Raw genomic sequence first — 11174 nt, 5'->3', positions numbered from 1 at the left:
ACCTCTATCCAGTCCAGACGAGCTCGTGGCTCATTGGTCGAGGTAGGGCAGCTTGCATGGATATGTTTTAGCGCCATGCAGGCCAACTTGACGTTGAAGTTCAGAAAAAATAAAGAAAAGGAGGTTGTGGAATGGAAGCTTTTCTGCCATTGATCAATAACTAAGTTGCCACTGATTAGTGAATTTTCGAACTTCAAATTTTATTTTATTTTCACATTTCGAGTTTATAAATAGGCATTGTTTGGAAACCAAATTTCATTACAATTCACTTTCAGCATTATCTACAATTTCTCTAGTACATCGTTCTCGAGAATTTAGAAGTATATCATTTTCCTAATTTTGCAACTATTATCACTCTTCAAAAAAAAAACAAAACAAAACATTTATTCAATCACCCTTCACTTATGGTGAAATACCGTGGGAACATATTCAACAAAACAAACATAAGAACCAAATAGCCATAAAGGCAATAATCAAGCAAATAAACCTCACACGTCAACCTCACGACTATTGCCTTATATTGGAGAAACCGAGCTTGTCCATGTGAATAATACCTTTTAACAAAATTGGAATTTGATCAAGGTGCATGTACCTCATCGTGAGTCCATCCACCCTTTGTCGAGCTAGAAAGTCTGCTACTTTATTTACTTCTCTGTACTGATGAGAAATAGTGAAACTGATGCCGCTAAGCAATTTTAATAACTCATTCCAATAATCCCACAAATACCAAACCTTACACAAACGGTTTGTTAACCAATTCACCACTATTGCTAAATCACACTCAATCTCTACCTATTAAATACCCATCTCTTTACATAGCTCTACCCCAATCATGACGACACGTAGTTCCACCTCATTGGTTCTTCCATAACCATATTTAACAGAGAAACGGCAATTAAATTACCATAATGATTCCTAATCACTCCTCCACCTCCACAAGGTCCCAGATTACCAATACAACTCCCATCTACTTTGAATTTTACACAACCAGCAACAAGTTTCCTCCAAGAAACTAAAGTTGGTTTACAATTATTTATATTTTCGTATTGTGTTATGTACGTAAAATGACTAGGTCCTCATCATATTCTTGGAGCCGTTTTCGATTCATTTAACATTCAACAATCGCATTTAATTTTTAATATAAGTTATATAACCCAAAATATTTACTTTCATAGGACCCCTATTGCAATAATAAATTTGACTGTCAGTATCAATAATTCGATTCTTTTGCCCTTTTCATTTAAATTCTGCTTGTGGTAGGTTTCGTGATTGGACCTAGCATCCATCATTCATATTTGCAAGAGACTAAGACTTATAGGAGAAATCGATGAACAAGTTAAACTTGATCAACGAGCTCGCCATTAAATTGTGCTTGAACTAGCTAGTTTTTAATATTTTCTTGGTCCAACTTCGACAAAATGAAAAACCCGACAGAAGTTTCTACTTTAACTAAATTGAAGCTTAGAAGATAAATTATTATATGATAAAAAATGATGCACTGATCACTCACTGCTAAAAACAGCTTTTCACCTATGGAAATTGCATCCGTTGATAATTAGAAACGAATTATCTATTGGTAAAAGTAATTTACTTTCAATTACAATAATCAGTAACGGATTTTTCGTTGGTAACAATGATATCCTTTTACCAATGAATATTCTGTGCCTAATGTAACCCTTTAACATTTGGATCTTTCACCTATGCATATTCCGTAGGTGACGTACAAAATATTACCAACGGAAACAATTCGTTGGTAATTAGAAACAGATTATTCGTTGGTAAAAGTAATTCACTTTCAACTACGATAATCAGCAACGAATTTTTCATTGGTAATGATAATATCTCTTTACCAACAGATATTCTGTGTCTAATATGCCCGTTTAACATTTGAATATTTCACCTACGGATATTCCGTTTGTAATTAAAAACGGATTATCCGTTGGTAAAAGTAATTTAATTATCCCACATCGAAAGTTTACAACAAAATCTTTGGAGTTATCCTTATAAATTTGTGGTCCAATAAGTGGTTAAATAATATTTTGACTTTTCAATTCAATTGTTTAAAAGTTTTAAAAAAATTATAATTATTAAATAAATAATAATAACAATAATAAAAAAATAAGTAAATAATTTTTTTACTATGCCTCACACCTATATGACTATTTACAACATTAATTTTTACCAATTGTAATGATAGACATTTACCAACCGAAATTCGGTTGGTATTGGTTAAGATTTTTACCAACGAAAATTTCGTTGGTAAAAAATTCACACATTATCAACAGAATTTTCGTTGGTAAAATGTTTACTCTTTACCTACGGCACAATCCGTTGGTAACTATCAGCGACCTTCAAATTAACAACGAATTTGTGATTGCAAATATTTAGTTGGTAAAGAGTAATAGCAACGAATATTAGGATTTTAGGAATGGAAAATCCGTGCCTGAAGTCATATTTTTTAGCAGTGACTTAACTTCTATCAAGGGCTGCCCCCACCTCTATTCATTTTAGCCTTTAAGAACTTTGTTACATAATTAAATTGCTTCGCATATAGCCTAATTAATCTAGCACATAGATTTTTATGCTCCTAACTCCAATACCGCATAAGCGATTATTTTTACTTGATTATAAGCATGGGCTGCGTGGCAAAGAAAGAACCAGCTAAAAACAATTTAATATATCATTAAATTGAGGAGTTAGCTTTTTGTAACTTTCTTAAAAGATGTCTCAATTTTATTGGTCAACATTAAATTTTGAAGTTGAGACAAACAAAGAAGTGTGAAGGCAGGCGTGTGTGTGTTAAGCAATGAAAGGAAATTTTGATAGCGCATCAAGGTGAGAAATAGATTCATGAAGTTCGATAGACAACTTTTTGTGTATATGTAACGACGGAGAAGAGAGAAGGAGAAAAATGAGAGGAGAAACAAAACATATTTGCTCCAACTAGCCTAAATTCGATCTTATCGATTTGATGGAGGCAAGTTGATCCTAAATTGACCTTGTCTAGCTCGATCTACATCGAGTTATTTTGATCAAATTGTATTATCATCCATTTTAATGAAAAAAATATATATGTATGTATGTCTTCATAAACTTTTGATCAATGACTATAGCATGTTTAATTGCTTCATAAAAATAATTAAATCGAACCCATTTTAACTTACTTTTTAAGAAAATAACTATTAAACACAAACAAATCCCTTATTATCCTTTCATATACATGCTTGCAATGAAAATAAAATCAAACTCGTATATCTATGGAAATCCACACCAACAAACATATAACTTCTTGACAACTTCATGGGACAAGCCAATATAAATCCATAATAAGGACTCCACATCGTACAAGCCAGGTTAATTCCTATTGAGAAGCTCTTCAATCATTTGCAATGTAGTTCTTTCCTCTTCATCCATTCCATCCGGACTGGATGCTTTCCCTTTTGAACACTCCGGTGTTATCTCAGGCGCCGGCGGAGGAATGTCATTCTTCTTCCCAAGCTCAATAGTCATCACCCAATTCGAATCAGAACGTGGCCCGGCCCGCATTTGCCATACCCCAATATGGCTGTTCTCTGTGTCTAGCCTTAAGCAAGTGAGAGAAGGAGATGCCGATTTAGACCCCTTGCGAAGTTTCTCGCTCAAAACAGTTGAAAGGGAGGAGAACGAGGAAGATGAAAAATCTACATCTCCGCAACTGCCCATAATTGGGAAGTTTGTTTTAGCATTTCTTCCACTCATTAAAATTGCCGCTTTGTCGTAGGCCCTTGCCGCCGCCTCCGCCGTCTCAAAAGTCCCCAACCACACCCTTCTTTTCCTGCAACACAAGTAAAAACTCAAACTAGATGCATATATATACACAGAAGAAATTACATGGCATTACAGTTTACATGAAGAAGAAGAAACTAAAAGGTGAAGAATTTGAGAAGTGTACAGTAAAGGGTGGCGAATTTCAGACACCCAAGAACCCCAGTGGCGCTGCCTGACGCCTCTGAACTTCTTGGATTGTACCATATTTTGTTTGTCAGAGAGAGATGTACAAATTCATGAGGAAGAAGATGTATGTATAATATATAGAGAGGAATACTAGTGATATTTTTCCTTAGCATCTCCCTGTGATTTATAGCATTTAACAGATCAAAAAAGGTTTTGTCGGCCAGCCCAAAGAATAAAGCCCTTGTGAAGGATGCTTCTACACCTGTCCCTACATTTCAAATGTACTAGGAATTTTTAAGGAATTATTCTTCTTGTACAATCGAAGTTGACAATGTAGTCGCAAAAGAGGGATACACGATTCTTTTATTTAGCGTGGACCCCCCATCCCATGTGTTTAATTGTCAATCCCGATTGTACACATAGTACAATTGATTTTTAAGTCTCATTTTAAAGAAAAAAGGCTGTCTGTGGTAGATAATGAGACCACAAGAGCTACTTGATAATTCTCGATTAGCGCAGATAAAAAATGCCTTATCTCACTTATTGTCTTCAATAAATCATCTTCAAACAATTGCCTCTCACGTAATTTACATCTTCCTATACATAAAAGTACAAAGAGAGCCGGTGAACGATCGAATGAATAGGGGGCTGGGCCTAAACGACATCGAAGATGAGTCCACGTCGACAAACTGTTTAATATATATATATATATATATTGTTATCTTTATTCTTATAGGTAGGCATGTACTTGAGTGACACCATTGTATTGTTCTCTTTATTCCAATACGTAGGCATCTACTTAAGTGACACCATTGTCGTGTATGTGCATGTGCATAATTTAGTTTAGACAATGCCAACAGCGGGAGAGTTTAGCTGTTGATTCCAAATTAACAAACTTTTCCAGTTTGAACAAGTTGACAATTGTGAGTACAAACAAAATTAGTTAATGCTACTCTACGTATTTAATAAAATACTAATAATTAGGCAGTTTTACTTGTACACTTATAAGTCATATTCCATCACATTATTGGTTTAATATTTTTGAAAAAAGCTAATTATTAGCTACTTAATTTTGTATTTAAGGGCTACTGATTAATTAATATATAGTCATGAAAAATGATATTGTCAAATAACATAATTTCAAAAAATAAATAAATAATTGATATCGACGATAACATTACTCGTTTGCTGGAATTTTTTTCTTAAACTAATGTCATTAAGGATAGAAAAAATTGGAATTAATTTGATGGTGAAACTAAATTTCCCAAACACAAATTGAGTTGCTTGCCTAGCCACGTCATGTTTAATGGTAACGTTTCCGCACAAACTAGTCATGCTATCATGTGATGCTTCGTGGCAATTTTTATAGTAATTTAAGGGTGTTGATACGATGATATTTATTTGTGATAATTGTAAGTGTTTGATATCGTAACAAGTAACATAGTATAAAAGTAAAATGTCGATTTTACGAGAAATACGTTAATGATTAATGATTTACTAAAATGTGAACTAAATTTATGCTAATGTGATCGATAATCTAACTTTTAATTAATTTGATGATTTAATATTTTAGGACTCAGATTTCATCATGGCTTTTCTGAATTAGCTTCGTCTATCACGTTTTGACAACTATTCATGTGTGAACAACCGAAATCCTCCGAGGATTTGATAGTTTATATTTTAAAAAAAAAAAAAGCGAACCTACTTAAATATGAGAATTTACTTTGTCTTGAAACGCGATAATTAAAATTAAGCCTCCTTTGACTAATTTATTAATGATTTATAAATTAATTATCAATTGTCAAATTTCATTTTCAAGAACACATTCTAATGGACCATAAGTGATATTCACTCATTTTCTATTTAATTATAAATTCTTCCCAAATGAAAACTAAGTCATTCAAAGTAGATTGTATCAATTATCCTAATTAGAGTTTAATTACACATCTTTTGAGCAAGACACGAAGTGAATAAGAGACAGCCATCGCCCGATTTTTGAATTAAAGTACAAGAAACCAGTGATTGTTGAGTTGCCACCATTCCTCCTCCTCCTCCTCACTTTCAGTTGGATGCTAGTATATATATGAATTAATCTACTTGTACAATCATAATTGACAATATTTCTTCACAATTTTTTGTTTTATATTTATAGTATAAATATAAAATGTAAAAAAAAATAATCAAATTAGATGAAGTGCTCAAGTGGTAGGAAATGTGGCATTTGTGTGGAACGTCAAGGGTTCAGGTCACTCTTCATGCAATTATTAAAAAGTTTTGATTGGGGCTTTGGGCTAAAATAATTTTTTTTTTTATTTTCAAAATTATTTAATGGGTCAAACTAGTATTTTTTAACCTTATTTTGTAACAACCCACTACTTACAATCATTATAATACCCATTATTCCCGGCCATTAACATTCTGCATTATTCTCTTGTCATGGAGAAGACAGTTACTTCCAGTTTTGCCTATATAAACTTATGTTTTAGTTTGGGAAAGACACACATCAAAGAAAACAAAAAATAATTTAAAAATAAATCTTATTTTTCATATTCTGAATTTTTATACTCGATTTTTACATATATTCTGGAGTACCTTGGAGAGTTCTGAAAACCATTTGTGATTGCTGTACAAATGGTTTACGATCGTTGTATCATTGTATCCTCGGAGTGATTGTCCACGGAGGTTGCAGCAGTCGACGGGCAATTTCACTTTAGGATATTGTACTATCATGAGACTCGATTGGATGATAAGTTTTATATTTATGTATTTTATTGTTCTGAACATTACTGCAACTGATTATTTTTCCAACATGTTTGATATGGCAAAACTTGGACAGTTGATTTAAAAAAACTGTTTTTAAATTTTTTTTTAAATTGATAAATGTGATGATGATTGTCAACAAATATTGTCAACTATCATTGTACATGTACCATGATTGGGTATATATAGAGACTTCTTGGCCTCGAAATGGATGCAAAAAGTGTTGTTCTTACAACCTCAAAATAAAACTACCGTTCGTGAGTTGAGAGTTGGTTAAGCAATTTTTTGAACACAAAATTGAGCGAAGCTACATAGAAAATTTATAATACATCTCTCTTTTTAAATATTGTTTTATCATGTCCAGCTCGTCCTAATAGAAGTTCAACTCGTGCGTAGGAGGGTTATTCACGTTAACACAATTGCTTAATACAAGAAGAATCAAACAAGAAATTTTAATTAGTTGGAACAATTTCAGGACTTGCAACGATACCCATAAAAAAAAAATAATAATAAAAAAAAAATTGAAATTATTTGATGACAAAACAAGTTGGGCATGCAAATTTCGTGCACTACTGAAGCCACCAGTATAAGCCCATCAGTTCACCTTCTATATAGATCAAGTCCTATCAACACACTTTTATCTTTTAATTTATTTCTTATATATACTAATGTATTTATCTTAAGGTGTTAATTGTTTCAGTTTTCACTGAATTTAGATTCATATCTTTGATTGATCATTGAAATTTAAAATGTTAAGTTTTGGTCACTGAACTTAGGTCCATATCCTCGATTGGTCACTGAAATTTAAAATGTCGGGTTTTGATCACTGAACTTAAGTTCATATCTTCAATTTCTCATTGAAATTTAAAATATCGAGTTTTGGCCAATAAACTTTGAAAAATAATGTACATTACTCACTGTAAACTCGATATTTTTCAAAGTTCAACATTTATACTAATAAGTAACGTACAACATTTTCAAAGTTTAGCGCCCAACACTTGACTTTTTAAACTTAAGTGACCAATTGAAAACATGGACCTAAGTTCAGTGCCTAAAACTCGACATTTTAAACTTAAGTAACAAATCAAATATATGAACATAAGTTCAGTGACCATTGAAACAATTAATTCTATTTTAAGATAAAAATTATATTATTAATGAAAAATCATTGGAAGTATTAATATAATCTTCACCTTTATTATTTTATGAGGGCATGTTAAATTATTTTGAATTAAATGAAAACAATATAGCATTATTATATTACATGTGAATTTTACTTGTGTATTTATTAAAATGTGTGGTTGAAAATAAAATTTGATCATTATTTATATCAAAATTTTGCCAAGAGGAGACCACATTAATAGCATAGGATTTGTATCTATCAAAAAAGGGAAAAAAAATGTGAAAACAATAATTTGAACTGTAAAGTGTAAACATTCTAATAATTATACATTTAATTTTCTGGTACTATAATTTACCAAATTTCACTTGCACTGCACTTAAGTAAATGGTTCGTGGATTATTTACACTCGATAATCAAATTTATATGAGGAAATACTTCAAATTTTATTCAATTTACCATTTTTAGGATGAGAATAAAATTACTTAACCAAACTGGTATGTTAGAAAATGATTTGATGTTTTTGTTTTAATTTTTCAAACTGTCTAATCATGCATGACACGTGTCTCATTTGAATTTGAATCTGCATGTGTAGTATGATTGGTTAATATCAATCTGAGTTGCAAGAATTTTGGTTGTATTTAAAATTATCAAATATGTGGATAAAGTAAATAACTCTTACTTAAATGAAAAATACCATCTTATAAACTTATGATGAAGGTCGTGGTAAAAGTAATTCACTTTCAACTACGATAATCAGCAACGAATTTTTCATTGGTAATGATAATATCTCTTTACCAACAGATATTCTGTGTCTAATATGCCCGTTTAACATTTGAATATTTCACCTACGGATATTCCGTTTGTAATTAAAAACGGATTATCCGTTGGTAAAAGTAATTTGATTATCCCACATCGAAAGTTTACAACAAAATCTTTGGAGTTATCCTTATAAATTTGTGGTCCAATAAGTGGTTAAATAATATTTTGACTTTTCAATTCAATTGTTTAAAAGTTTTAAAAAAATTATAATTATTAAATAAATAATAATAACAATAATAAAAAAATAAGTAAATAATTTTTTTACTATGCCTCACACCTATATGACTATTTACAACATTAATTTTTACCAATTGTAATGATAGACATTTACCAACCGAAATTCGGTTGGTATTGGTTAAGATTTTTACCAACGAAAATTTCGTTGGTAAAAAATTCACACATTATCAACGGAATTTTCGTTGGTAAAATGTTTACTCTTTACCTACGGCACAATCCGTTGGTAACTATCAGCGACCTTCAAATTAACAACGAATTTGTGATTGCAAATATTTAGTTGGTAAAGAGTAATAGCAACGAATATTAGGATTTTAGGAATGGAAAATCCGTGCCTGAAGTCATATTTTTTAGCAGTGACTTAACTTCTATCAAGGGCTGCCCCCACCTCTATTCATTTTAGCCTTTAAGAACTTTGTTACATAATTAAATTGCTTCGCATATAGCCTAATTAATCTAGCACATAGATTTTTATGCTCCTAACTCCAATACCGCATAAGCGATTATTTTTACTTGATTATAAGCATGGGCTGCGTGGCAAAGAAAGAACCAGCTAAAAACAATTTAATATATCATTAAATTGAGGAGTTAGCTTTTTGTTACTTTCTTAAAAGATGTCTCAATTTTATTGGTCAACATTAAGTTTTGAAGTTGAGACAAACAAAGAAGTGTGAAGGCAGGCGTGTGTGTGTTAAGCAATGAAAGGAAATTTTGATAGCGCATCAAGGTGAGAAATAGATTCATGAAGTTCGATAGACAACTTTTTGTGTATATGTAACGACGGAGAAGAGAGAAGGAGAAAAATGAGAGGAGAAACAAAACATATTTGCTCCAACTAGCCTAAATTCGATCTTATCGATTTGATGGAGGCAAGTTGATCCTAAATTGACCTTGTCTAGCTCGATCTACATCGAGTTATTTTGATCAAATTGTATTATCATCCATTTTAATGAAAAAAATATATATGTATGTATGTCTTCATAAACTTTTGATCAATGACTATAGCATGTTTAATTGCTTCATAAAAATAATTAAATCGAACCCATTTTAACTTACTTTTTAAGAAAATAACTATTAAACACAAACAAATCCCTTATTATCCTTTCATATACATGCTTGCAATGAAAATAAAATCAAACTCATATATCTATGGAAATCCAAACCAACAAACGTATAACTTCTTGACAACTTCATGGGACAAGCCAATATAAATCCATAATAAGGACTCAACATGGTACCAGCCAGGTTAATTCCTATTGAGAAGTTCTTCAATCATTTGCAATGTAGTTCTTTCCTCTTCATCCATCCCATCCGGACTGGATGCTTTCCCTTTTGAACACTCCGGTGTTCTCTCAGGCGCCGGCGGAGGAATATCATTCTTCTTCCCAAGCTCAATAGTCATCACCCAATTCGAATCAGAACGTGGCCCGGCCCGCATTTGCCATACCCCAATATGGCTGTTCTCTGTGTCTAGCCTTAAGCAAGTGAGAGAAGGAGATGCCGATTTAGAACCCTTGCGAAGTTTCTCGCTCAGAACAGTTGAAAGAGAGGAGAACGAGGAAGATGATAAATCTACATCTCCGCAACTGTCCAAAATTGGGAAGTTTGTTTTAGCATTTCTTCCACTCATTAAAATTGACGCTTTGTCGTAGGCCCTTGCCGCCGCCTCCGCCGTCTCAAAAGTCCCCAACCACACCCTTCTTTTCCTGCAACACAAGTAAAAACTCAAACTCCATGCATATATATACACAGAAGAAATTACATGGCATTACAGTTTACATGAAGAAGAAGAAACTAAAAGGTGAAGAATTTGAGAAGTGTACAGTAAAGGGTGGCGAATTTCAGACACCCAGGAACCCCAGTGGCGTTGCCTGACGCCTCTGAACTTCTTAGATTGTACCATATTTGTTTGTCAGAGAGAGAGGTACAAATTCATGAGGGAGAAGATGTATGTAAAAAAAGGTTAAATCACAGGGAGAAGATGTATGTATAATATATAGAGAGGAATACTGGTGATATTTTTCCTTAGCATCTCCCTGTGATTTATAGCATTTAACAGATCAAAAGAGGTTTTGTCGGCCAGCCCAAAGTATAAAGCGCTTGTGAAGGATGCTACTACACCTGTCCCTACATTTCAAGTGTACTAGGAATTTTTAAGGAATTATTCTTTTTGTATAATCGGGGTTGACAACCCAATTGACAATGTACTCATAAGAGTGGGACCCACGATTTTTTTAATTTAGCGTGGCCCCCCTCCCATGTGTTTAATTATCAATCGAAATTGTCAACCCCGATTGTACACATA

General features: G+C 32.5%; 2 protein-coding genes across 2 annotated transcripts; both read right to left on the bottom strand.

The window, feature by feature from the left end:
• Nucleotides 1-3139: 3139 nt before the first annotated feature.
• On the bottom strand, nucleotides 3140-4116 carry LOC111365793 (ethylene-responsive transcription factor WIN1-like). The gene is made up of 2 exons (XM_022986314.1): nucleotides 3932-4116; nucleotides 3140-3814 (listed from the first exon to the last, which is right to left on the bottom strand). Exons 1-2 carry the CDS (start codon nucleotides 4009-4011, stop codon nucleotides 3355-3357), a joined length of 540 nt encoding a protein of 179 aa, XP_022842082.1. The 5' UTR covers nucleotides 4012-4116; the 3' UTR covers nucleotides 3140-3354.
• A 5784-nt stretch (nucleotides 4117-9900) lies between these two features.
• LOC111365791 (ethylene-responsive transcription factor WIN1-like) lies at nucleotides 9901-10912 on the bottom strand. The gene is made up of 2 exons (XM_022986313.1): nucleotides 10693-10912; nucleotides 9901-10575 (listed from the first exon to the last, which is right to left on the bottom strand). Exons 1-2 carry the CDS (start codon nucleotides 10770-10772, stop codon nucleotides 10116-10118), a joined length of 540 nt encoding a protein of 179 aa, XP_022842081.1. The 5' UTR covers nucleotides 10773-10912; the 3' UTR covers nucleotides 9901-10115.
• Nucleotides 10913-11174: the final 262 nt, after the last annotated feature.

This window comes from Olea europaea, chromosome 17 (genome assembly GCF_002742605.1).
Source record: "Olea europaea var. sylvestris chromosome 17, O_europaea_v1, whole genome shotgun sequence".
In the NCBI taxonomy this organism is placed as follows: Eukaryota; Viridiplantae; Streptophyta; class Magnoliopsida; order Lamiales; family Oleaceae; genus Olea; species Olea europaea.
Note: the sequence above shows the minus strand (reverse complement) of the source record. Positions and strands in the feature narration are given on the sequence as shown.